The 24,299-nt window shown below is 40.1% G+C and overlaps 1 protein-coding gene across 1 annotated transcript in view; it reads left to right on the plus strand.

Moving 5' to 3' along the window:
- Positions 1–24,299, plus strand: part of CNTNAP5 (contactin associated protein family member 5) — a 219,257-nt gene that overhangs the window by 49,599 nt on the left and 145,359 nt on the right. Inside the window, exons 4-6 of the mRNA XM_062005163.1 lie at positions 8,774–8,921; positions 17,508–17,711; positions 21,055–21,239. Coding sequence (XP_061861147.1) covers positions 8,774–8,921; positions 17,508–17,711; positions 21,055–21,239 — 537 coding nt within the window. The remainder of the gene's footprint in view (positions 1–8,773; positions 8,922–17,507; positions 17,712–21,054; positions 21,240–24,299) is intronic.

Raw genomic sequence — 24,299 nt, forward strand, 5'->3', positions numbered from 1 at the left:
ACAGGAATTAGCTGCTGACTTTTAGCTTAGACTTGTAATTTACGGGTTTAATTTTGCTGCTTCTTGCTTCCATTATTATTAATTTATGTAGCAGAGATAATAATAACTGCAATAGCAGCTTCACCTCCAGGTAAGCCAAAGAAAAATCTGTTTCTAAAAACTAAAGATGGAGATCAGTTCTCCATCACTCAAATGCAATTACATTAGATGCAACATCCCATATGTATGCAAAGAGTGTCTCAGTAGAGTAAGAGAATTACATTTGGTGCATTGCTGGGAAGAAGATGGGCAGCCTGCCCAACTACAGCTTGGATCAGACACTTGGGCAACATCTGTATGAGCAAATATAAGACAATGGAACACTTTCTAGTCCTGAGTTTGACTGATGTAGTTCATATAGTATCCATTTGTTAAATTATCTTTTCTTCAGATGAGATCACCACACCCAAGCGGCCTAATTGGGAATGGTCTCTGGTGGATACAATATCTCAGACTTTTCCAAGGTAGTGGTCTGGCAGACTCTGGAAACAGATTGGCACTGATTCCAACTGTTTAAAGAGCAAATTGTCTGTTCCAATATAGAAAGCCATCATTTTGAGAGGTGCTGCTGATCAAAGCAAAAAAAAAGAAATTAGAGTTTTCTAGGGGTAAATTGAAACAGAAGAAAAAAGAAAACAAAAAACTCAACTCCCCCCCAACAAAACAAAAAACCGAAACTCACAAAGAATTCAAAACTACTGCAGTATTTTGTTTCATTTTCTTTGGTCTAAATAGAAAGATTTCATTGTCTTGAAGGGGCCTAAGAAGCTTCTGGATTGATACAGACCTTTTAAAAACAAAATATTACATAGATTGTCTTAATAGATATTTTTAAGTAAAACAAAAATAACAAACCAATGTTTTCTTCTGCAAAATATTTTGAACATGCAGAATTTATGATTTTTATTGGAAAATCTGGGAATAGTTCCACTGTTAGCAGAAGTGTAAGAAACAACATCCTTAATATAAATGTGGTTCATGTTGGGCAGTCATCTGTCTGGGGCTAATGATGTTGTTAACAGTATTTGTTCTGTATTTGGAAAGCAACTAACCAGGGACAAGGGTATGCATTCAGTTTAATGGACTAGATTAGAAGCAAATAACTTTCCCACTTGAGCAGATTATTCAAAGCAGTGATGAAGTATCATGAATCCTGCCACATTATTACAGCTTCTCTCCCCTGGACCACCCTGCTACCATGTACAGAAACAGCCAGTAGTCTGAGAAACTAGTCAGAGGTGACTAGCTAATGCTGATGAGCCCAGGTGGATGTTGCATTGCTGAGGCACAGCACTCAGCCCCTCAATAAGTAACAAGTGCATTGCGTATTTCCCAGTAGGACCCCTACTTGATAAGTCATGCTTTACCCATTCATTTTAATTCACACTGTACAGGGAAGTAACACTACTTCTTTGTAGACCAACTTTTTAATTCGTCCATTGGGGATGGAGGAATGGGAAGAGAAGCTGTCACTACCTCTGATAATCATAGAATGGTAGGGGTTGGAAGGGACCTTTAGAGGTCATCTAGTTCAGCCCCCCTGTAGCAGCAGGGTCACCTAGATTAGTTCACATAGGAACATGTCCAGGAGGGTCTTGAAGTCCTCCAAGGAAGGAGACTCCACACTCCCTCTGGGCAGCCTGTTCCACTGCGCCCTCACCGTCACAGTGAAATAGTTTTTTCTTATATTTAAGTGTAATTTTTTGTGTTCCAGCTTCATCCCATTACCCTTTGTCCTGTTACTAGCTACAATAGAAAAAAGGGATATCCCAACCTCCTGACACAAATATGTTAATATGTTAAAGGAGGATAATTTTGACAGGTGCCTCTTGTATCTACCATCTCTCCTCCACCTCTCTAATAGCAGCTCTGGCACTGTGGAAGGGGATATTGGTTTTGAGATTCTCATTAAGGATGAATGTTTCAATGAGAAAAATGTAGCTGGTGTTAAGAAAAGAAACATAAGTAAAATGACGGTTTCTCTTTCCAGTGGTACATTGGGGTTCAGATTAGCTGGAATAATAAAATTCAACTTGGAAGAAAAAGTACAATCCTGGAAACAGACGACTTGGTTTAGAAGGTTGCTAATCTGAAATGACTGTTTACCTTTTGTTATGGAGACCATGGTACACTAACAGGAAAGACAGATGTGAAGTAGGAGGAGATGCTTGGAAGTGAGTGATATGCTTGAAGGACACATTCCACCCTTCAGTCTCTGAGCAAGGCTGGCAGCTGTTTCCTCTTGGGCTGAATCTGAAACCTGCTTAAATCTGTGGAGAAGGGTCCCGATGACTCTCCAAAACACGCAAGTTTCCTGTAGTTGAAGTAACAATATACTTTGTTTTTTAGGGATTGTTTCAAAGACAATTGAAAGAAAGTTTAAATTGCCTTTTGATAAGAAGTGAGAAAACACAATCCATAGGTTTTCTAACCATGTGCCAAATATGGCTGTGCAGTACCTGAATACAAAGATCTAAGCTGTAGCTCTTTAAGGAGCTAAGCAATCATCTTTGTTATCCTTTCCTTCTCCCTATGGTCTGACTGTCTCTAATAGCAAAAAGAATTTTCAGGCCACATGCTGAAAGAGGGCAACTCTCAGGGGCCAGGTCCTGCCATGAACTCCTGTGCCAGAGAGTTGCTCTTAACACATCCTCCAAATGAGGAGGAGCTTTTAGCAGCTCCCAAACTGGACATTGGGCAAGTGAGATGACAGCAAAGCTATTTCAATGCATTTTTTTCATGACAAGATGTTAATGGTTCTGGCTTGATGTGTTGAGCAGGGCTTTTTCACTTTTTTTCCCTTCTCTCTTTTTTTATATCTATGTGTAATCTCTCTTTAAGTTTTATGGCTGTGCTGAGATGAATGGGTGTTTCTAGAACTGCCTTAACTGACAGTTGCTCTTGTTTCACAGCAGAAAATAAATGGATTTTTAAATTTTACATTGTTATTAAAAAAGCACCACAAATCTGTCCAGGTCCAAGGTGTTGTTAGCAGGCATTGATGCGGTATAATTGTTATGTGAAAAAACTCTGTAACATCCTATTAAAATCAGAGGCTACTGAGTTTCCATTTGTAGCTCTATTGAGTCCTTGTCATGGTAGTATTTGGTCTTTTTCCACACATACAAGCAGACAAAAAGGACCCGTACTGCAACTTGGTTTCAAACACTGACTTCCCCAAAACCTGGGTTTGATATCCACAATGAATTATCCCACTGAGTTACTTCTCAGGTAGTGCAAGTTCAAGCAGAATTAAAATCCCATTGCATCTGGAGAAAAGTTGTCCTTGAGTCAGAGTTTATTTCAACCTAGAAAATATTAAAAACTAGGCAATGCTTTCTCCTTCCTGCTTCAGATTGTCATATTTTTTTCTTAGTTAGGAATTCATCTTTTCTTTAAAGTGTTTGTACACTCAGATATTTGAGGAGGTACTTGGAGGCATACACCCAAACCATGTTCTGTGTGACAGTGCTTACTTCTAACTCCTGATCTTTCTCATCATACTAGGGAAGTTTAAAAGAGAGAATTACATTGTTTTTCTCAAAGTGTTGCAGTTTTGGGATTTACGACAGGCTTAGCTGCTTTTTGTCTCACTTTTGGTTCCTTCACTAAGCTGCTGAATATCTTGAATTAAGTATGCTCCTGTCCTTATTTCTTCAGGCAGTGGAGGCGACATACTGCGATGTCATGGGTGAGATTTGAAGGTGGAGTGCTCTTTTCTGTGCTTGTATTTCTTTCAGCGAAGGTTGAAATGTTGTAAATTGCTAACATCTGTGTTATATGCCCTCTGCACATTCATAATCTGATTCTTTTTTTTCCTCAGCTCAGTTCATCAGAATGACTTTGGCAGAAATGAGGGTATTCAATACCTCTTAAAATATCTCCCCTAGAAGGTAGTTAACCTCAGGTCTGCCTGCTCACTGTTCAGGGCTGATTGTGCCTGTGTTGCTGCTTGCATACTCATTTTGAATCCATCCCATTACCTGCCTAACAAAGTGGGAGAGAAAAATATATTCAGCAGAGTCATTATGGGAACCACCTTCTGCAGCTCTGTAAATAAGTTGCCATTTACTGTGCAGAGTATGTGTGTAGGGGCAACTGAGAAAAAGTCCTGCATCTGATGCTATCTCTTGAATTGATTAGGCTTTCATGAGCAGACACTTTTCTTGCACTCAGTTTCCACTTGTCTGTCTAAAGGTAGAGACTACTGTAAGAGTTTGGCCAAAAGGCAATTTAAATTTTAGCACATAAGATCTCACTGGTGCTATCTGGCATAGATCTGAATTAATACATGAGGTAGATAAACAAATGTGTGTCTGCAGGGTTATTAAACAACTGTCATATTTCACAACAGTCGTGTGACATTTTCCTGAACTGCCCTTGAACACCTTTTGGATCCCTCTGAATGAGAGAGTTGTATAAACAGCCTGTTTGTTTGAATTGTTGTTTTTTTCCTGAGGGAAATTTCCAGGTAACTGTGGGGATTTTGAGATTTAAACTTCTTTTGAAAGTTTTATTTTTCATCTGACTGGAATTCTGCTTTCTTCCACTTCTGTATAACCCATGAATCGGGTGGGCTGTGCATTGGGAAAAGCATTCTGTATGCTTGTCTCATTCTTACTCTTCCCTATGTGCTGACAACCACTGCTGAAGAGATACCACTGGGCTGGTTGGACCCTGCTCCAAACTACTGCAGCTGTTCTTACCTCACCTCTTTGTACCAATGGGACCTGCCTTTGTTGATTCATAAAAAAAGCCTCATAAAATATTACTGTGGTGCCATGGTCTGTGTCATAGTGGGGCACCACACGGCCAGGCATCATGAAATGAACTTGGTCTGAGAGGCAGCCCTGCCTGTGGCAAGCTGTTAACCTTACAGCCATTAGTGCTAGGGAGAAGCTTTTGACTTCAAGAAGCTGGTGACAACATTTGGCACTAATGGAGCTCTTTGATTTATAAGCCCCATAGAATGCCAGAAGCAGAATTTCCCAGGTAAATCATCAGTCTGTTGTGTTTACAGGACTTGTAAGAAACGACTGATTTCAGTGTTATCCTCCCTTCCAGAGCAATTGTGTTGCATGGGAAATGGCATGAGGGTGCTTTGTTTTCTTCTCTAGTTTGTTGTTTTGTTCCTGTGAATTAATCCTCATCAACAACAAGTTGTAATAGAGTCCATTTTTCAAGTGGAAATATTTCTGCCATTCTCACTGATAAGTTTAATGTTAATCAATATTTGAACCTCCAGAGCTACAAAATCTGGAACTGCTTCCTTGTTTCATCTTCTTTAATGGATGGATTGTTTCTGTGTCAGCTGTGGATCTAAGTTTTCAAGTGACCATCTATGGCAATTGGTGTTATTCAATCAATGGTCTACAGCCCACAGGTGGTCCATAAAATATTGGACGGTTATCTGTATAGCAGTGGGAGTTGGAAGCGAAAATCAAAGCAGTCCTAAAGGCATACACAGTGAAGCCCCGCAGTTAGCAGCAAGCAGTGATGTGCCAGCTGCATGCAAAACCATCTTGTAGGTGCAGATCGATGGATACAGCATTGCCTGTGGAGTTTTTTCCCCCAAGAGTTTCGTTGCCTCTTTTGTTATCAGAGAAGCTTGAGAAACACTGCTGTAAGGGATGTATTGAACTTTTGAAGGGTTGATTTTTATGGATGTGACTGTTTCAACATGGGAAAGACATTTTTAGGTGGTTGTATGTCACATACAATCAACTATTTTGGGGGCTGGATGTGAGTAACTGGATTTTCCTTGAGGTATTTTGAAAGAGACTGTCTAGCACAGATGCCTGTGGGTGGGCACCTGGGTTTGCTTGTGGACAGTAGGGTACAGCTGTCTCTGTTTTAGCTGGCAAGACCACAAAGCTCCTTTGACTGCAGAGGCAGTCCCTGAAGTGTGCTGAACAGAGAAGCTGCTTCTGTGTATGCAAGCAGTGCTGACACTCCCATGCATTGTTCTTGGGTGTGTGGTTTGCACCAGCTTTGCAAAACAATGTCTTTACAGATTTGCCCTGCAACAGAAGTGTCAAGACTGCCCTTACCAACAGTTACAGGTAGCTGTAAACTGCCTTTACGGTTTTCCAGCAGCCATGAGGATCCACTGCCTACAGCATGACACTGTGTGCTGGCACAAGCTGTTTTCCTGGCTGCTTTCCAAGCAGGAACGTGTGGGCTGTTTAGCACACAGTCGTACTCACAAATCACCTAGCTCCCATTACTTTGTGACTGGAAGGAGACATTTCTAGAGGTAGTGTACTTTCCAACTTGGTCTTTCTCCCAGAACATTTTCTTTTTCATACAAAGCAAAAAATTACTAGCTTTTGTTTCCATGTTGCAGTGTGCAGTATTAACAGCATGAGAGGATTATGAGAAAAAAACAGCACAAGCCCTTGTTTCACAGCATTGCCGTATTAAAGTGAACATTTTCTTTTGTCTATTACTTTTCACCTTTTACTTGCACTCTGGTCACCACATTTTAAGCTTTTCTTCACAACTGAGAGGACCGGAATCTCTTTGTTCCTCCCCTGTTCTTTTTCTTCTTTCTTACATCTTTTTTTTTCTTATTTTATGAAAGATGAGATTTTCATATAATCACAGAATTCTAACTAGATGAGCTTTCTAAGCAATCAGAAAACAATACTCTTCTTGATCCATCTTACATATCTGTATCTTAATAGAAGTGTGAGCGCTACCACAGCTCTGACTGTGAGACTTACTCTCTGCTGACAGTTTCATTAGTGAGAAGAACAAGATTTTTCAATTGAAATATAAAGGAAAAAAACCCTCTGAAATACTGTCTGCTGGAATCTGAATTGGACTCATATCTGGAAAGCAGTATAAGTAAGCCCAGGACATTTGAAGTGCTACTTGTGACACTCCTCAAAACATATCTGATAGGCAAGGCTGCTGAACTGCTCTGTGTGGTTAACTTTGAATTAAGATCAACAAGAATCCCCACACAGAAATTGATAATTATATATAATATATTTGAATTTCTGAGAGATTAGTTAACCATCGCATAATACTTACAGCAAAGAAAAAAAAAAGATCTCGTGCATAAAAAGTACAGAAGAAGAGCTACAAAATTAACTCCATCCCATCTGTAACTAGGACTGCTTCTGAAAACAAATGATTTTGCAGATCATATGTTTTGAAACGTGGCTCTTGACTGTGGTGACTGGGGTTGTGAGAGATAGTTTCAGTAAAATTGCTGGTATTGCTGGCCTCTGAGGATGAACGGTGGAAAGCATGTTTTTGGGAACTGAGATACAGGAGTTTTTTTGCATTCATTGCTAAATGCAAAATAAGGATTGTTACATATAGGAGAATTTTGCCAGGTCAGAGTTTTTAAGGTGAAATGAAATAAGTGTAGTAGGGTTTCAAAGTACTGTGCCTTGGAAATGTTCTACTGAGTGCTGCATTTAGTAAAACAAGTACACTTTGAATTTGAAGTTTTATACTATTTTTAACAGCATCTGGGAAAAAAAATTGAATGCCTGCATTTAATAAAAATGTAAACAGTTGCTAATTAGACCTTTTTTTTTCCCCCACAGTGGGAATGAAGCCCCCAATCTCTTTAACCCCTCCTTTGAACATTAAGAATTAATTGCAGGTCTGCTTTACTAGGGTTATTCCAATTTGTTCTTGCAGTTTCATTGCGTAGGTGAATAGTGCCAGCTTTTGAACTGGAGAACCATTTAAAACTGGTGCAATTTTTTATGATTAAATGTTATACTTATAAAGTGAAGAACCTCTTTTACAAATACAGTCTTCCCGTGACATTATTTTTTCACGAGTTGTGTCTTTAGTTTTCATGTTTTACAAAACTTTTAGCTTCGAATTTCAGTCCTAGCTGAGTTACTCAAATATTCTTAAGACTGCAGGACATCTATGATATTCCCAGCCTAATATTAGAGGAAAGGTGTAAAGATGAATTGGAAAAGCTTTGGGCAGGATCAGAGCTTGGATGTTTGTCTGAAGATTCGCCTATGAAGTCCTGCAGTCATTCTTCATCAATCAGAGCATTTCCACTTGTTAAGTGATAATTCAGAGTAAGGCCATTAATTTTGTCTTGCAGTTGCAGGCAATTAATCAAATAGCCAAGAAAAAAAAAAGTTAAATTATTATTATTTGGAAGCTTTAACTCTCTTGAGTGCAAATTTAGTCAAAATGCTGACTCTCTTGTGTACTGACTCAGGCTTTCATCTCTTCTTATGTCTTGACTGAGTTTTCCATGTGCCATCTAGTTGCACACTTCCTGCTCATTTGCCAAGGCTTTGTCTAACTTCAATGCCTTGTGACAATCTTTTTCTACTATCCTGAGTGCACCAAAGGCAAAAGTGGGCCCCATCCTTCAGTGCTATGAAGGGATTGTGTGTTTGTTAGGGGCCAGTGGAGTGTTGTAGTGCACAGGAATATCCTGGGTTTGGAGAAATTATCCAACATCTTCTGTAACACGCCCATTTGCAGCCTGCTTTTGAAATGCCCTGTACATGCCCACCTGCCCTCTCCCAGTCTACTGAGGTGCTCTGTGTGCTGCTGTCTACTTCTTATCCCTCCATAAAAGACACAGAATTTAGAATAAAACTGGACCAGCACTTTACATAATTTTGAGTAATTTATGAGACTGAGGATCAGGACAAGGGATGGCAGTTCACAGCCTTAATTAAGAGTGCTGCATTCACCTCTCAGTGTTAAATGTCTCACCAAGATTCTGTCCTTCCAGGTTTTCACAGGGAACAGCAACGCTGACAGTGTGGTACACCACAAATTTCTGCACTCCGTGAAAGCCCGCTTCTTGCGCTTCGTCCCTCTGAAGTGGAATGTCGGTGGGCAGATAGGACTGAGAGTTGAAGTCTTCGGCTGCTCCTATAGTAAGTGGCTACATCTTAACTCACATTTTCTCAAAGAGCTTTTTGTTGATGCTGTCAGTGCTGTGGGAGGGCTCCAGAATGAGTTTTATGAGTTAAAATTTAATGTGACATACATAATCATCATTTAGTTTTCAGTAGTTGTTCTTGTCTTTCTGCTTAGGGATGCAGTGGCCTGTCTCACTCAGGTGGTAAAGGTTTCTCAGACCTAAGACCAACACAGAGCGATATGGTGCTTCTTGCTAGTGCAAGACAGTCAGATGCTGCAAAACCTCCAGTGCTGCTGGGAGGCAAAAGATCTCTTGTAGGGTTTTATTTAGGAATGGTATCACCTTTTATTTAAATAGTTCATTTCTGTTTTTAAAGCAAGTTAACTAGTTGCTGAAAAAAAGTGCTGTGAATTCTGCAGATAGTGCTCTATTAAGCACTATTAAGCTCATTGTGCAGGTAGGCTCTATTTAGGACTTAATATCTCCAGACAACAGAGAACTCATCTACTGCTTTAACTGCTTTTGCATGAGTATTTTCTTTGGCATTCTCCTTCATAACAGGAGGTGATGATCCTCTAAGACCTGGGATGTGTAGCTTTGTGATATGGGATTTAGGGCAGCCTACAAACATTGTTGCCTTGGGGCATTTTGGCCATATAATTACCTTCAGATACTTCTGCAGATGTGTGGCTTATCACCACAGAAGACTGACAATGTAAAAAAAAAGGACCAATGTTGGTCCCTTGCACAAAACAAAAACAAGTCCACAAATGAGGAAACAAGGGTCCGGTGTTTATTTCTCAGGGGACCTTGGGTTTATTTCTGAACTGGTCAGATGTGACTTGAGACGCTACTAGAGACAGATGAGGTTTTGCTGTGGAGAGGTCAGGTGATTAACAGCGTTTTACCAGTATATTCAACATAATGTGGCACAAGTCATTCAGGTCTTAGGACAGATTAGCCTGGTTTCATAGGTTTGTTATTGTCTGTGCAGAGCTATGCGTAGACATGAAAGATCCATTCAATTGTTTTTTTAAGTGCTTCTCTCCACCTACTTTGGTGCTCAGGCACTGTGAACTATCATTCATTGAAGTAAAGATCTGCAACAGACTGGAAGGATAGTTACCAGGTCAAGAGACCTTTTGGACATGGAAACTGAAACCTGTAAATCAAAACCAACTGTCCTTAATTACATAATTCCAGGACAGTTGTATCATCTGTTTTCAAAGAGCTTTCTTCTGTTAATGATGACCAAATCTCCGCAGTGAAGGCTATAGTCCAGACATGCAACAAATAGAATTTGAAGGTTGAAACTTTTGTAGCTGTATGTGTTTTGGTACTACTTCATGTGAAATATTACATAGGCAATACTTTCATGTCAGATTGTGGTTGAATCTTCTGTGATGCAAAGAAGACTGCAGAGTCACTTGTAGGCTGAGTTTCCTTGTGCTGATATCATCTAAGTCTTCATCATTGTCCTGTACCCTGTAGTTACAGGAAATAAAAATGGTTGTACAGAATTAGGTATGAGATTGAAGCAATCCAGAAAAGAATAAAGGGATTCATAAAAGTTTTACAGAGTATTGAAATATTCATTCAGTTTATATAAATGTGCCATTGAAATTTCTCACCGGAAAATTGCATATGCCAAGCAATACCTGTCTACAGGTTTTGCTTATACATTTTCACCATCTTGGCTAATGCTACTCCAGACACTCCAGTACTGTTCAAGAGATATTTGATCATTTATAAAATGTCATCTTTACTGTTATTCTGACAGGATATCTGCAGCAGATCCTGAGCTGGTGTACATCTATGTAACTGCATTTTGTAATGTTTGACAGCATACAGACTCATCCACCTTATTCAATTCTGGCACAAGAAATATATTAAATATTTGAAAAGAGTTTTAAAAATTGCTACAGACAGGCATCGGGGCAAGCCAGGAAGGTAACAGAGCTGCAAGAACAACAAATGTCCCAAAGATACGCCATCTCTGAGACGACCCTTCATGCAAGTGATTTTGTGTATGTGAAAGAAGGGATATGAAGCTGAGAGTAGGAACAACATTATAGTAATTTACCTGTTCCAAAGGCTTCAGCTGATATAAATTCATCTCTAAGAGACCAATTCCCAGTTGTCCCAAATCCCCTTTAAGCTGTTGGAATGACTTAAAGGTTTTTATAGGTAAACAAACCCAGAGTATTTGATCTTAAGTCCACTGAAGTTGAGGAAAGGATTTCCACCGACATTTTAGCTTTGGATCCAGTTCTGAAGTATAAGATAAAAAAAGAGAATGTGTGCATGGGGAACAGATATGAACCAAATCCTGCACAAATGTTGTTGTGCTTTAACCCTAGCTAGCAACTCAGCACCACACAGCTGCTATCTAACAGCTCCACCTCAGTGTGATTAGGAGGAGACAGGAAAAAAATCTAAAAAAACTTGTAGGTTGAGATAAAAACAGTAATAGGTAAAATGAAAATCAAATATTATAGCAAGAACAAGAATATGTTATGATAATAATAATACTGATAAGAAATATGAGAGAGCAAAAAATAAAACCCAAGGGAATTAAAAAAAACAAACCAAAAAATAGGTGATGCCCAATGTGATTGCTTGCCACCCACTGAGAGATGTCTGAGCAGTGATTCAACCCGCCCTGCCAACTTCCCGCAGTTTATATACTGGGCATGATGTTCTGTGGCATGGAACAGCCCTATGGCTGGTTTGGATCAACTGTCCTGGCCATGGTTCCTCCCAGCTTCTTGTGCATTCCCAGTCCTAGCAGCTGCTAGGAAGATGCTGGACCTCTGGCTGTCCCTTCATGTCTTTCGTGCAATGTTACCCCAGAAGTGCAGCATCTGATCTGAAAACAAAGCTGGTTTATATTGATATCTGGGGCAGAAAACTGCAGAAGTAAAGTTTTATTTTATGAACAAGTCGGAAATTCTTTTTGTGTGAGTGGTAACATTTGTTGGTTGGTTGAAACAAAAGTCTGGGAGCACTGACAGCTTAGGCCATCTGAATTTCATGTGCTGCTGCACATCTGTTAAAACCCTGGGACTGCTGCCAACCACGCAGCTGAGCACCTTGCTGTGAAACATCGGGACATGGAAAATAGCCTGTGATTCCTTGGATGGTCCCTGCTCACATCAACTCCTTTTTCACCTTGCATATTTGAGCAGAAGACGACAGCTGTAGTAGAGGTTTGTGGCTTTGCTGCTCCTTAAGTGTATTTGTGATGGCAAAGTTAGGTGAATGTGACATTCTTCTGCCAGTGCAAAGCTCTGATCTCCCATTTTTGGAGTATGACATGTGCAGCACACTGCTGAAAGTGTCCCAGGAACACAACCTTGTGCTATCTTTTGACAAATTACTAGGGGGCATTTGGAAGGCATCAAGTGTTGTAGATCACCAAACTTTCTGCTAGGACACAGTTAACAAAAAAAAAAACCCAACTAAAGAAGCAACTACTCTGTGCAGTGGATGCCAAAGTGACTAATTTAACATGTGACTACACTGTGCTGCAGCACTGTTGTTTATTACTGCTGCTAGAAGTAATTTACCACTATGAATTTATCCCCAAAACTCCTCAGTCAAATAAGAGAGTTTTCTTCTTCTGTTTCCACCCCTCCACTCTCCTTTATTTTCACCATCTAACTGGCTGCCAGTCATCATTGTTTCTGTGGAACATAACACCATGCTTTTAAGAGGTAAGCTTTTTCAGACATGTGAGTGTGCTTTACCCTATCCCATACAGATCAAAGTTCCTGTGCAACAGAGCCCTCCAAGGCAGTCGAATCAATTGGAATTTAGAGATGACTCAAGTCAGTTGCTATTCACTTTCTTACACAGAAAGTATATGTTTAAATTAAAATTATATTTCTTTGAAATTCCTAGATAAATTCTGTCTCACTTCCTCAAAACAGGTACTGAAAGAGAAAGGATATGATCTTGATCTGAAAACATATGTTGATGTTTCTTGTTCTGAAAAGGATTTATGGCAAGTTAAATGGAAATTTCCATGCAGAGCTATGTGCAAGCTCTCACCACCCCTTTGCAGCAGTGGCTCCAGAAGCAGTGTGATTGTAACAGATAACCAGAGCTGCAACAGAGAATGTATTCAGACAAATGGCAAACCAATTGCTTTTGATGCTGGGGGCAGTGAGGGGGAAATGGGTATATCTTTATACTTGGGAAAAGTCTTGTCAGCACAGGAAAAAAAATCTGCTGACACAATTGCTTTTAAAGGACAAGATTTATAGCTACATTGAAGATGCTGATCATATTCTGTAACTGGTTAACAGCCCAAAATGCATCAGCAGGATCAGGTGTATGTGCAGTTAACAAGCTGGGAAACCACAGGAGAAACAGTGATAGGGTGTGAGACAGGGTATCTTCTGCTTTTGAGAGTTCATTTGAAGCTCAGGACACTGATTTCTCATCTTTTACTGTCTTTGCTTCAGGGGATATGATCTGATATTGTGCTTTTTGGTTAAATGATATTTCTACTAGCTCTTTTTTTTCATTTAAAATATTTTTTCCCCACCTTTCTCTCCTTTGTCCTCTTATGAGATAGAAAAGAACACATTCCAGAGAGCTACTTATTGTCTGATGGTCATTGACTGGTAATGTTTGTTACCAACTGCATAAGGTAAATGCTCAAATAATTATTTACCAAGAGGTAAACATGTATTTGTGATAGGAGATATAGCCAGCAATATACACTCATGGCCAAGAAGGCCAATGGCATCCTGGGTTGCATTAGAAGGGGTGTGGGCAGTAGGTTGAGAGAGGTTCTCCTCCCACTCTACTCTGCCCTTGTGAGACCACATCTGGAATCTTGTGTCCAGTTCTAGGCCTCTCAGTTCCAGAAGGACAGGGAGCTGCTGGAGAGAGTTCAGTGCAGGACCACTAAGATGATGGAGTGGGGCATCTCCCTTCTGATGAAGGGCTGAGGGAGCTGGGGCTCTTTAGCTTGGAGAAGAGGAAACTGAGGGGTCATCTCATTAATGTTTACAAATTTGTAAAGGGTGAGTGTCAGGAGGATGGAGCCAGGCTGTTCTCAGTGATGTCCAATGATAGGACATGGGGCAATGGGTACAAGCCTTGGTATGTAAGAGGTTCCAAAGAAACACAAAGAAAAATTTCTTTCCTGTGAGGGTGAGGGAGCACTGGAAGGGGCTGCCCAGATGGGTTGTGGAGTCTTCTTCTCTGGAGACATTCAAAACTCACCTGTATGAGTTCCTGTGTGACCTACTCTAGGTGGTCCTGCTCTGGTAGGGGAGTTGGACTGGATGATCTTTTGAGGTCCCTTCCAACCCTTAAAATTCCGTGGTTCTGTGACTGGCCAAGAGAGGCATCTGTTCAGAACAGGAACAGACCTTCCTGTTATAGGGAGTTAAAGCTTCTGTTCACTGATGGAAGTGCAAGGCCAAAAGTTCTTGTCTCAAATTTCAGTGGTTTCTAACGGACACGTTTGTATTTTGAAATATTTTTGCCAAGTAATTTTTTACTTTTTTCTAAAATCACTAGAGAACCATCTTCATCTGAATGAATGTGTATCCTCTCTGCTGCCAGGAGCAGATTGTTGCACAAGTAAACTCCGTGCTCTCAGATTGCTCTCAGCCTGTCTCTGATCGGCAGTTTGAACGTTGTGGTCACATTCACTTCTTACTGCTAGATTAACTCAGCAATCCACTTTCAACTGTCTGTGTTTCCACCCACTCTCAAGTGACTTCAGTGTTTGGATCTGTGTTAGGAAAGGAAATTCAAATAGAATAATATAACCAGGACCCCTGGAGCCAGAAACTCTACTGAATTTCAGGAAAGCATGATGAATGATTTCTATATTCTGAGAACTTCTTCACCTGTGTGCAGAAGTACATATGTATTTACAGCAGAGGCATCTGTTTGAATTGTTGGTCAGAGGAGAATAACATGAAAGAAGCATCTCACTTTTGATGAGTTTTGTAGACTTGTTGATGAGGATGGTGTAGAAAGGTACCCAGTGAAAGTAAAGCCTGTCTTCAGAGAGCATAAGTAAACCAGCAGGCAGTGCAGAATGAAACCACATGTTGTGTTTTAGTTTGTTATTCCTACAGGTTTTCTGCAACTTTTAGCATTTCTAATCCTTGTTCCCTTGCTGCAAGTGGATTATGTGCATACATGGACTAAATAAACACTAAGCAAATAAGCAGGTTTTCTGGAGTGACTGTATTAGTATTGTGCTGTATCTTTCAATTTTTAACAGGAAGCCAACGACTTCTTGTCATGTAAACTGCCACTAATGACTTTTGGCTGCCAATGTTAGCATTTATTTGACATATTCCCATTTCATTCAAGGCAATTTATTAGCTGGTGTACTCACAACCAATAGTTAGTGAAACAGAACTTTTCAGAATCAGGTTTTCCTTTGTATTATACTCTGTAAATGTCAGTAGTAGAGCTCTTCAAGAAATTGTGTGTTATGCTGTGGCTTGCTGGAGAGTTAAGAACAAGGACTGAAGTGTTAATTCAGACTGGTTGAAGACTTGGATCTTAAGAAGGAAAAAGGGCTACTATTACAGCAACATTGAATCAGTGCTCTCTTACAGTATGTTTTTGAGAGCTAGGAAGAAAATCAACTTTAAATGCAAAAGGCACTGGAAATCAAAGACTAGCTTCTTTATAAGCTATTTCCTAATTCATATCTGTGTTAAAATGAAACCATTTTTATGATATACTTTCAATTTACTTTAAACAAATTGAAGTATTTAATGTAGCTAGGGGAAATTCATGAGAACTAAACTACAGATTTAATTCCCTTTATAGAAACTGGCAGTCAAGGTGTCAACAGAGAGAAGTCAGTAATGCTGAAGGAGCTGTTTCAACACCTGATTCGGAAGTAAAAACCAGTAAAAGCAGATGGCATGAATGCTTTTGTATTCATACTTCCTAAACTAGCAACTGTTCCACATACAATGCTAAACATGTTATAATTCTGACATCACAGATAAGAAGTTGGTCTTAATTTATTCTAGAGTTATTTTTTCCCAGGCTTTCATTTCTTTGTAGTTTTAGTCTCATAAGAAATAATCAGTTGCCTTTTATTTGGGATGGAATCAGTTTTGGAGTGACAGAATTTTGCATAAAATTTACATTTTGAGATCCCTGTGAGTTTGCTAAGTGTGTTGTCAAACTTCTGTAAAAACGGTCACACTAATGTGCAGTTGTTGTTGATGGTACCTTTCATGGTAACAAATTGTTAATAGCTCTTCTATTTTCTGAACTTTAGCCCAAACTAACCTCCATTACTTCTGGTTTTTAAAAAAGGGTAAATGAAACTACTGTTAATGCTCAAAAGGAACAAAGAACTCTCAAGGAAGCTTAGGTGACTTAAATCACCAACTTTACTCCTATACAGCTGCTGACCTGGAAGTTTTGATTGTTTTGTATGTGAACCTTTCAGTTCTTTTTCAAAAGAAAATGGAAATCCGATAGCTTTGGATTATCATTACAACGTTATTTGCAAGGAAAGATTGTCTGTGGTGTTTCTTCTTGGTTACTATGAAGGTATTCTTTGTCTTTATGCGTGTCTCACAGTAGTTATGTAGCTTAGGAAACCCTTCTTAAAATTCTTTAGTGTCTGGGATTCTTAATTTCTAATATTTTTCTTAACAAGAGGAAATACCAATTGATGGATTTTTATTCATTTACATATGTCAGTCACATATTTGAATACACTGTAGAGTTTAAAGTATTTAAAGCTACCTGAAATGTTTTAGTTATATATATATATATATTATATATATAAGGTTATTACAAATACATTTTGTTTAAAATACTGCTTTATAAAACATAGTAGTGCAGGCTGCTACTGCCAGAGGAAATATTAATTGCAATAGAAGATTTGAAAGTTTGTTTCCTATCATAGTGATTGGGATTTAGAGGCTAGCTGAAGGGGAAAATATGTTTCTAATAGGATTTTCAAAGGTGTATAATCAGTTTAGATGCTATGTTCCCATGAAATCTCTTCAAAAGCTTTTTGAATTGATATTTGGCTATCCCTGCCAGCCTAGTCAATTTGCATGCAGAAACATAATTGATAAATGCCCATCACAAACAAGCAGACAACCCTCAGAGTCTAAGATGACGCTGATTGGGATGCAAAGATGGATGTAGGCATGGCTGACATGCAAAAGCAGCTCAACAGATGCTTGTGAAGCTACAAAAAGTGGATTGAGAACTGAAGTGTTCAAAGTAATGAATAACATCCTGGGTGTGTTTGAGATAAACAGCAGCTGTGGTGAGGGATTCTCTGGAGATCTGAATACGATGGAACGCATGTGTTCTGTTCTAAAAAGTTGAGTGAAAAAAGACTTGCATGAGAGAGAGGAAGACAAGTGCAGAGGAGTGGTGGCTTTATCCCAGTGTTCCCTTTCCCCAGACAGAGGGAGAAGTTTGGAAATGAGTAAAATGTGGTTGTCCAGATAGGTCCTGTGGACGTATACTTCTGAGATTACCTGACTCCAAGTGATATTGAAAAGATCTGAAAGAATATGGTCTTTCTTCTGGTGCTGGCTCTCTTCTTCATTTTGCATCTTCTTTTTTTCAGAGTCAGATATTGCAGACTTCGATGGCAGAAGTTCACTCCTCTACAGGTTCAATCAGAAGCTTATGAGTACCTTCAAAGATGTAGTTTCCTTGAAGTTCAAGAGCATGCAGGGGGATGGAGTCTTATTCCATGGAGAAGGACAGCGTGGAGACTATATTACCTTGGAACTGCAGAAGGGGAAACTCTCCTTGCACATCAACCTGGGTAAGGGTAATTAGGATTATTGGTTCACATATTACTGTAGCAAAAATTGTCTTGGTTTGCTATTGTTTATAGAAACTCTAGCTGAGATCAACAAAATATGCTATGTGCCTTGGACAGCTCACAGATTAAATACTGGTCAGAGAAGGTTGGAGATGAAGCAAAAGTGAATAAACTTGACTAAATGTCATGCAGGACTTGCTACCTGAGGCAAGGAGAGACCTTTGCTCGTCTAACTAGTGGAAACCAAGGCTATTTTTTAATTAATTCCTTTGAATGACTAATTTTGAAGTTTTGAACTTCACTGCTTGATGATGCTTTCAAACAGTGATTTTTTTTTTAAATGTTCTATTTATTTTTATTCCTCTTATTATTATTAGAATAAGATTCCCAGGAAGTTTGGTTTGGAGTGGGAAAAGTTTGTTTTGGATAACATTCCCAGGAAGTCTGATTTGCAGTGGGAAAAGTTTATTTTTGGTTTGTGTCTTATTTTTTCCATTTTGTGATCAGACCTGAGCTGAAAATACAGGATTTAAATAAAAACATTCTGGTCAAAACGTTTCTCACACTGGATGCTGTTTTGCTTTTGGAAAGGGTTTCAATTGAAAACTGAGTATCTCAGAGATCATCGCTGTGTGTGATCATGTGCTGACATTCAATGGGATGTCAACCCATTGGGCAGAGAGGAACCTCATGACGTTCAAGAAGAGCAAGTGTAGAGTCTTGCATTTGGGAAGGAACAACCCCATGCACCAGTACAGGCTGGGGGTGACGTGCTGGAGAGCAGCTCTGCAGAGAGAGACCTGGGAGTTCTGGTTGATAATAAACTAACCATGTGCCAGCGATGTGCCCTCGTGGCCAAGAAAGGCAATGGTATCCTGGGATACGTCAAGAAGAGTGTGGCCAGTAAGTTGAGGGAGGTTCTGATCCCCCTCTACTCTGCCCTGGTGAGGCCTCATCTGGAGTCCTGTGTCTAGTTCTGGGCTCCTCAGCTCAAGAGGGACAGGGAGCTTCTGGAGAGAGACCAGTGCAGGGCCACCAAGATGATCAGGGGACTGAAGCATCTTTCATACGAGAAAAGACTGCGGGAACTGGGGCTGTTTAGTCTGGAGAAGAGGAGACTGAGGGGGAATTTCATTAATATTTAGAAATATCTAAACAGTTGATGTCAGGAGGTTGAGACAACACTTTTTTTCTATTGCATCTAGTGACAAGACAGGGTGTAATGGGATGAAGCTGGAACACATATTTAAACATAACAAAATACTATTTTACTGTTCAGGTGAGGAGGCCCTGGCACGGGCTGCACGGGGAGGATGTGGATTCTCCTTCTCTGGAGGTTTTCAAAAACTACCTAGACACATTCCTGTATGACCTGATCTAAGTGGATCTGCTTTGGCAAGGGGGTTGGAGTAGACGATCTCTAAAGGTCTCTTCCAACCACTACTATTCTATTATTCTATGAATCTATGTCAGATCAGAGGGACAGATGAAAGGCAGGCTTAATTTCTTTCGGTACGAGGATGCTTGCTTTTTCCTAGTGAATATACTAAAACACCTTGAAAATGACAGGAGCTACTGCAGTAGGAATGCTCATACCCTATCTCCCAGCCTTACTGCAAAATCTTCATTAACTTCATTTGTGGGTGACCCACGGTCCTGACATCAGCAGTTTCTGCTGACTCATATTTCATATACTGATGAGTCTGAGTTGGGCAGATGTTTCCATGCCTGCATTGCTGTATTTTGGTCAGCACAAGAGCTACACTTGTTTGAGTATTAACTTGGTCTGAAGAACTCAGTGACCTATCCAGATGGAAAACTGAAACAAAGCCCCTTCCTCATCTAACCATGAGGGTGTTGCAAGGAGAGGGAATTAAGCTGCAAGTTTGTCACTGCCACTCTCAATCTTAGTAATTTTGAATAAAATAATCTGAGCCATTTGCAGTTAATGTAAAAGGTGCTTAGACCACCAAGACTAGTTTTATTAAAAACAAGACCTGTAGCATCTAGTAATGTATAGTATTAGCAAGGGCAGATCTCAGACCAGCAGTTCCAGGACACTTTAAGAAGATTGTCTTGATAAAGCAGGCAGTGGTACAATATCTCAGTCCCTTGGTTATGTCTTGGGGAATTAAAAGAAATTATAAATGGCAGCAAACAGAATTCGTAGATCATTCTGCATTTTGCCCCTTGTGCTTAATTATGTTTGTTTTAAATGCCAGTAACTATTTTCCACAGCTCTTGGGATTTCATTTTTACATAACCTTATTCATTGTTTAGTCTCCAACTATTATTTTCTTTCCTTCTTTTTGTTTATTCAGTTCAGCAATGAGTAGAAATGATAACACAGCATTTGTTATTTGAATGTTGCTTGGACCAAGTAGCTACATCCTAAGCCTCTGAATTCTTTGACTCTATTGATTTGTCCTCCTCTTTCAAACGCTTCATACTAGTCTAAAAATGTGATGTAGTTAAATATGTTTCTTCTTCCAGAGGAAACACTGTTGTGAATACATATGAGATAGGAAGGTTTTTCCTTTCAACAGCAGCCCCAGATGTACAGATTTTAGCCATTTCAAGACCTCTGTGTTCATTCATATGTCACTGGTAAGGGTTTTGATATCTACTCTTGTATCTGCCTCCAACTTGCCTGACAGATTTGGAACATGTATTCTCTCCATTTTACTGGAATATAAGAAAATGACACACAGTCCCTTTAAATGAGAGGCATTGAAGTCTTCAGATGTGTAGTCAGCTGGAAAACAGAAGAATGCTTGAAATCGCCAGGGTTAGGGCCTAAATATTTTTATGGCTCTTGATCTGAACTTTTGGATATCTAGGCCAGGTTTAAGAATCTTTCTGAGCTGAACAAAACGCTTGCATTTATGTTGCTTCAGTGACTTGTGGCCTTTTTTCTCTGAAAAAGGACAGGTGCAATTTTCTTGTTATAATACAAAAAGCAGATAGGTGAAATTGAAGCATCAGATGTGGTCTGTTTAATGTGAATAGACGGGGAATTTTGGTGCCTCAACTGCATAGCAGAACCAAAGGCACAGGCAGAGCAGTGGTCCCTTGTGTGCTACAATGTGTGGGTGGATCACTGAGAAAACTTCCTAGTTGATCGTAAGTATTTCAGGGGGAAAAAAATGTATGCATGTGTGTATACACAAATTTATAAGAGGCCCAAAGAATCTAAAGCAAACTGTGACAAGGGTCCATTGCTGATAAGGAAGGCTCCAGTTTGCATCTAGGAGCACTGTTTTGTGCTCACCTTGAGTCTCCATCCTTCAGCTAAGGACCTGGAGGTAATTCTGGTGTCTTCTGTCTGTGTCTGCACCTCCAGGGGACTCCAACCTACACTTCAGTAACAGCCACACATCTGTCACCCTGGGCAGCCTCCTGGATGACCAGCACTGGCACTCAGTTCTCATAGAGCGCTTCAACAAACAAGTGAACTTCACAGTGGACAAGCATACCCAGCATTTCCGAACGAAGGGGGATTCAGATCACTTGGATATTGATTATGAGGTGTGTGAAGCCCTTTAATCTGGGAGATGAGGCTTAATTGATACAAAATGAATGTGATGGAAAACAACTACTGTATAAGCTGTTTGTTTGTTTTCTTTATTTAATACTTCTTTCCCAGAGAGATTCTTTTATAGTTAACACATTTTGTCAGTGGAACTCTATATATGACAGTCTTGGAAAATGTCCAGTGTCTGGGTAAATATGTATTGGATTATGCTTACATTTCAAAATATATCAGGCTTTGAGTTAAATTAAAAGGTATAGCCTGGGTTCTAGTCAAATCTTTAGGGAGCAGCTGCGCTTATCTATAGGGAGAGGTGCTGTGTCATTGTCTCCAATATGATTTTAATGGGGTCATTGCACACCATCTCTGTGTCTGAGTGGCATGACCATGTAGATACTAGCTCTGAGTTGTGCCTCTGTACAGCTGCTACCTGCTTGGATTACAGCTCTCCACATAGAGATGAGCTGGTAAAGACCTTTTGTCTTCCTACTAGGAATGGAAGACCCTAAGCATGACTGTCAAGACAACTGTCTCTAATCTGGGGCTGTGATGCAGAGCATCCTGGGCTAGGGGAGCCAGAGCAGCTCAACCAAGGAAGGACTGAGCAGAGGAAGCATCCTGCCTGCCCATAAAACCTGAGACTGCTGTGCTCCCCTGTGGTGAGGCCAAGGTGTGACAGAGTCCAGTTTATATACTCCAGTAGTTCAGTGCTTATGGCTGATAGTCAGTAAAAAATACTTGAAAAAGCTTTTATATCATCATATCTATATGGAAGGCAGCTTCTTATCTGTTCCCCCCAGTGCACACCTGTGTGCAAATTACCCATGTTAATTTTTATCCCCACGTGCTTGTCTACCAGGTCCTGCTAGACCACAAGGCATAGGGTTATGCTTGCACAGTCGGAGCCATCACCCTGTCTGGATGCATTGAGCTGGCATGGTTCACTGCCTAAGAGACCACAAGTTTCTCCTCTGCACTTTGGATTAATTTCTCTGGAAAGGATCAATTCCCTGTACACCCAAGGGACAAAAGCAGACAGCTTGGCAGTGGCAGCTGCCTGCTCTGTGTTCCTCTCATGTTCTGTCTGAAATTCCCTTCTTTGCATTTCACAAAGCAGATTGTAGAGAGTGGTACCTGTCCCCTGGCACTGCTGTTCCAAATCATGAGCAAATTTAGTAGGGATGGCACATTTGAGCAGTGAGAATCTGGAACAGCTTCAGACTCAGCTATCAAGGGCCAAAGCTGTAAATACTTTTAAGGTGGAATTGAGAAAAGACAAACAATTGAGTCATTCATTGTCTTTCCTAATTTCAAAGTAATAAAATTCCTCGTTTCCTGTTACAAGATTGATGCTAATTAGATAAAACTGAGGCTTTAATGTAATTTGCAGAACATTTCTCCAGATGTTCCAAAACAGGGAGCATGGTAGAGAAGATCTTCCACTGGTGTAAGTCAGCATCACCATCGACCTCTGTGGCATTCAGTCCTAGCCCCTGAGGACTAATTTTTCATACAACGTGTTTTATTTCCATTTGCACTGAGACAATCTTTCAATTGAACATTAGAGCAACACAGTCTACTGAAAGTTTATCTCAGCACACTTCAGGGATTAAAGGACTTACTGAGGGTAATAAAACCATTAGTTCGGTAATTAAAATTATTACCAATCACAAAGAAAACTGGTTTTTTAATAATGCAATTGTATAATTGTTACTGATTTTTCTTCTAGCTTTGAAACCCAATGCACAATCCCTAAGCAGGAGACTTAAAGAATAGAATGTGAAAGAAGGAAAATCTGGTGTTTTAAGGAAGAACTAATGATTCTTACTGGAAGGAAACAGTGCCACATAAGCCCTCATGCCAATATCAAACCTGCAAGTGATGTAAAGTCGCAGTCTATTCACTCTTTATTTCTCTGAAGTGATCAATTAATACAAGGTGCAAGTTCATTAAGGACTTGTTTTCAGATAAGTGCTCTCAAGATTATCCAGGGAGGTTTAATTTGCTTATTTGTACTCCCACTCCATCTGATGATCTGAGATACACAAACCCAAATCTCTATTTTTGTAACAATGAGTTGAGGTGAGCTGTTAGGAGTTGTGACAGAGGAATGAGGCTGACCAGGTTCCAACAGTTGCCAATGCGTCAGCAGTTCTGCACAGCAGTGCATGCCCTTGCTGCAGTGGATGCAGCAGGATTCCAGCACAGCTCCTGATATGCTTGAAGCACTGTGAAGTGTAGTGGCTGCAGCATCCCCACCTGCATTGTATCACTCACGATACTGCTGGCTGCAGTGGGAAAAATGTGGGTAAAATCCCAGGGCTACCACCAGTAAGACTGCCAAAAAGGACAGTGGAGCTAATTAGAAATGAGTTGGGTCATCTGGAAAATTAAAATAGGATTATTGGACATTTTTTGGATTGTGGGATGTATTTGTTTTGTTTCTCTTGCTTTCTTTTCTCAGGAAACTAAAGTAATTACGCTCCAAGGATTTTGGAAGCTTTATTTTCTTAGGCTTTTTGTTCTCCCATGGCTTTCAGCTCTCCAGTTAAGTTATGAGTTGTAATCTGTGCAATACATAAATCTTTCAGGATTTAGACAATGCACAGCAGAAGTTTTGTTTACACATGTAACCTGCAGAACTTCACCAGTGCATTGCTCACTCTCAAATATCACGTGCGAGTATTGTAAAGACCAAAACACAGTAAAACTTGGCGGGGGGGGGGGGGGGGGGGGGGGGGGTCGGGGAAACGATTGCCAAGTGCAAACAGGGTAGTTTGAGTATGTGATACTACCCTCCACTGGCTGAAACTAGAACTGTTCAGAACTTGGTGGGAAGGGATTACTCCAGCTCACAGGCAAACCTTGTGGTCTATAGGCAGGAAGAGTTTATTCCTCCATTGCTCAGCAATTGCTGTCTGCCATGGTCTACTGCTGGATGCCAGCCTCCAGACCAGTGGAGACTGTGGACTGGAGACTATTTGAATGTTACCTTGTGCATTGGGTGTTTCTGAGTGAGGGGCTGGTGATACTAGGCTCGTGAAGTGGTATGTCAA

This window comes from Colius striatus, chromosome 11 (assembly GCF_028858725.1).
Source record: "Colius striatus isolate bColStr4 chromosome 11, bColStr4.1.hap1, whole genome shotgun sequence".
NCBI lineage: Eukaryota > Metazoa > Chordata > Aves > Coliiformes > Coliidae > Colius > Colius striatus.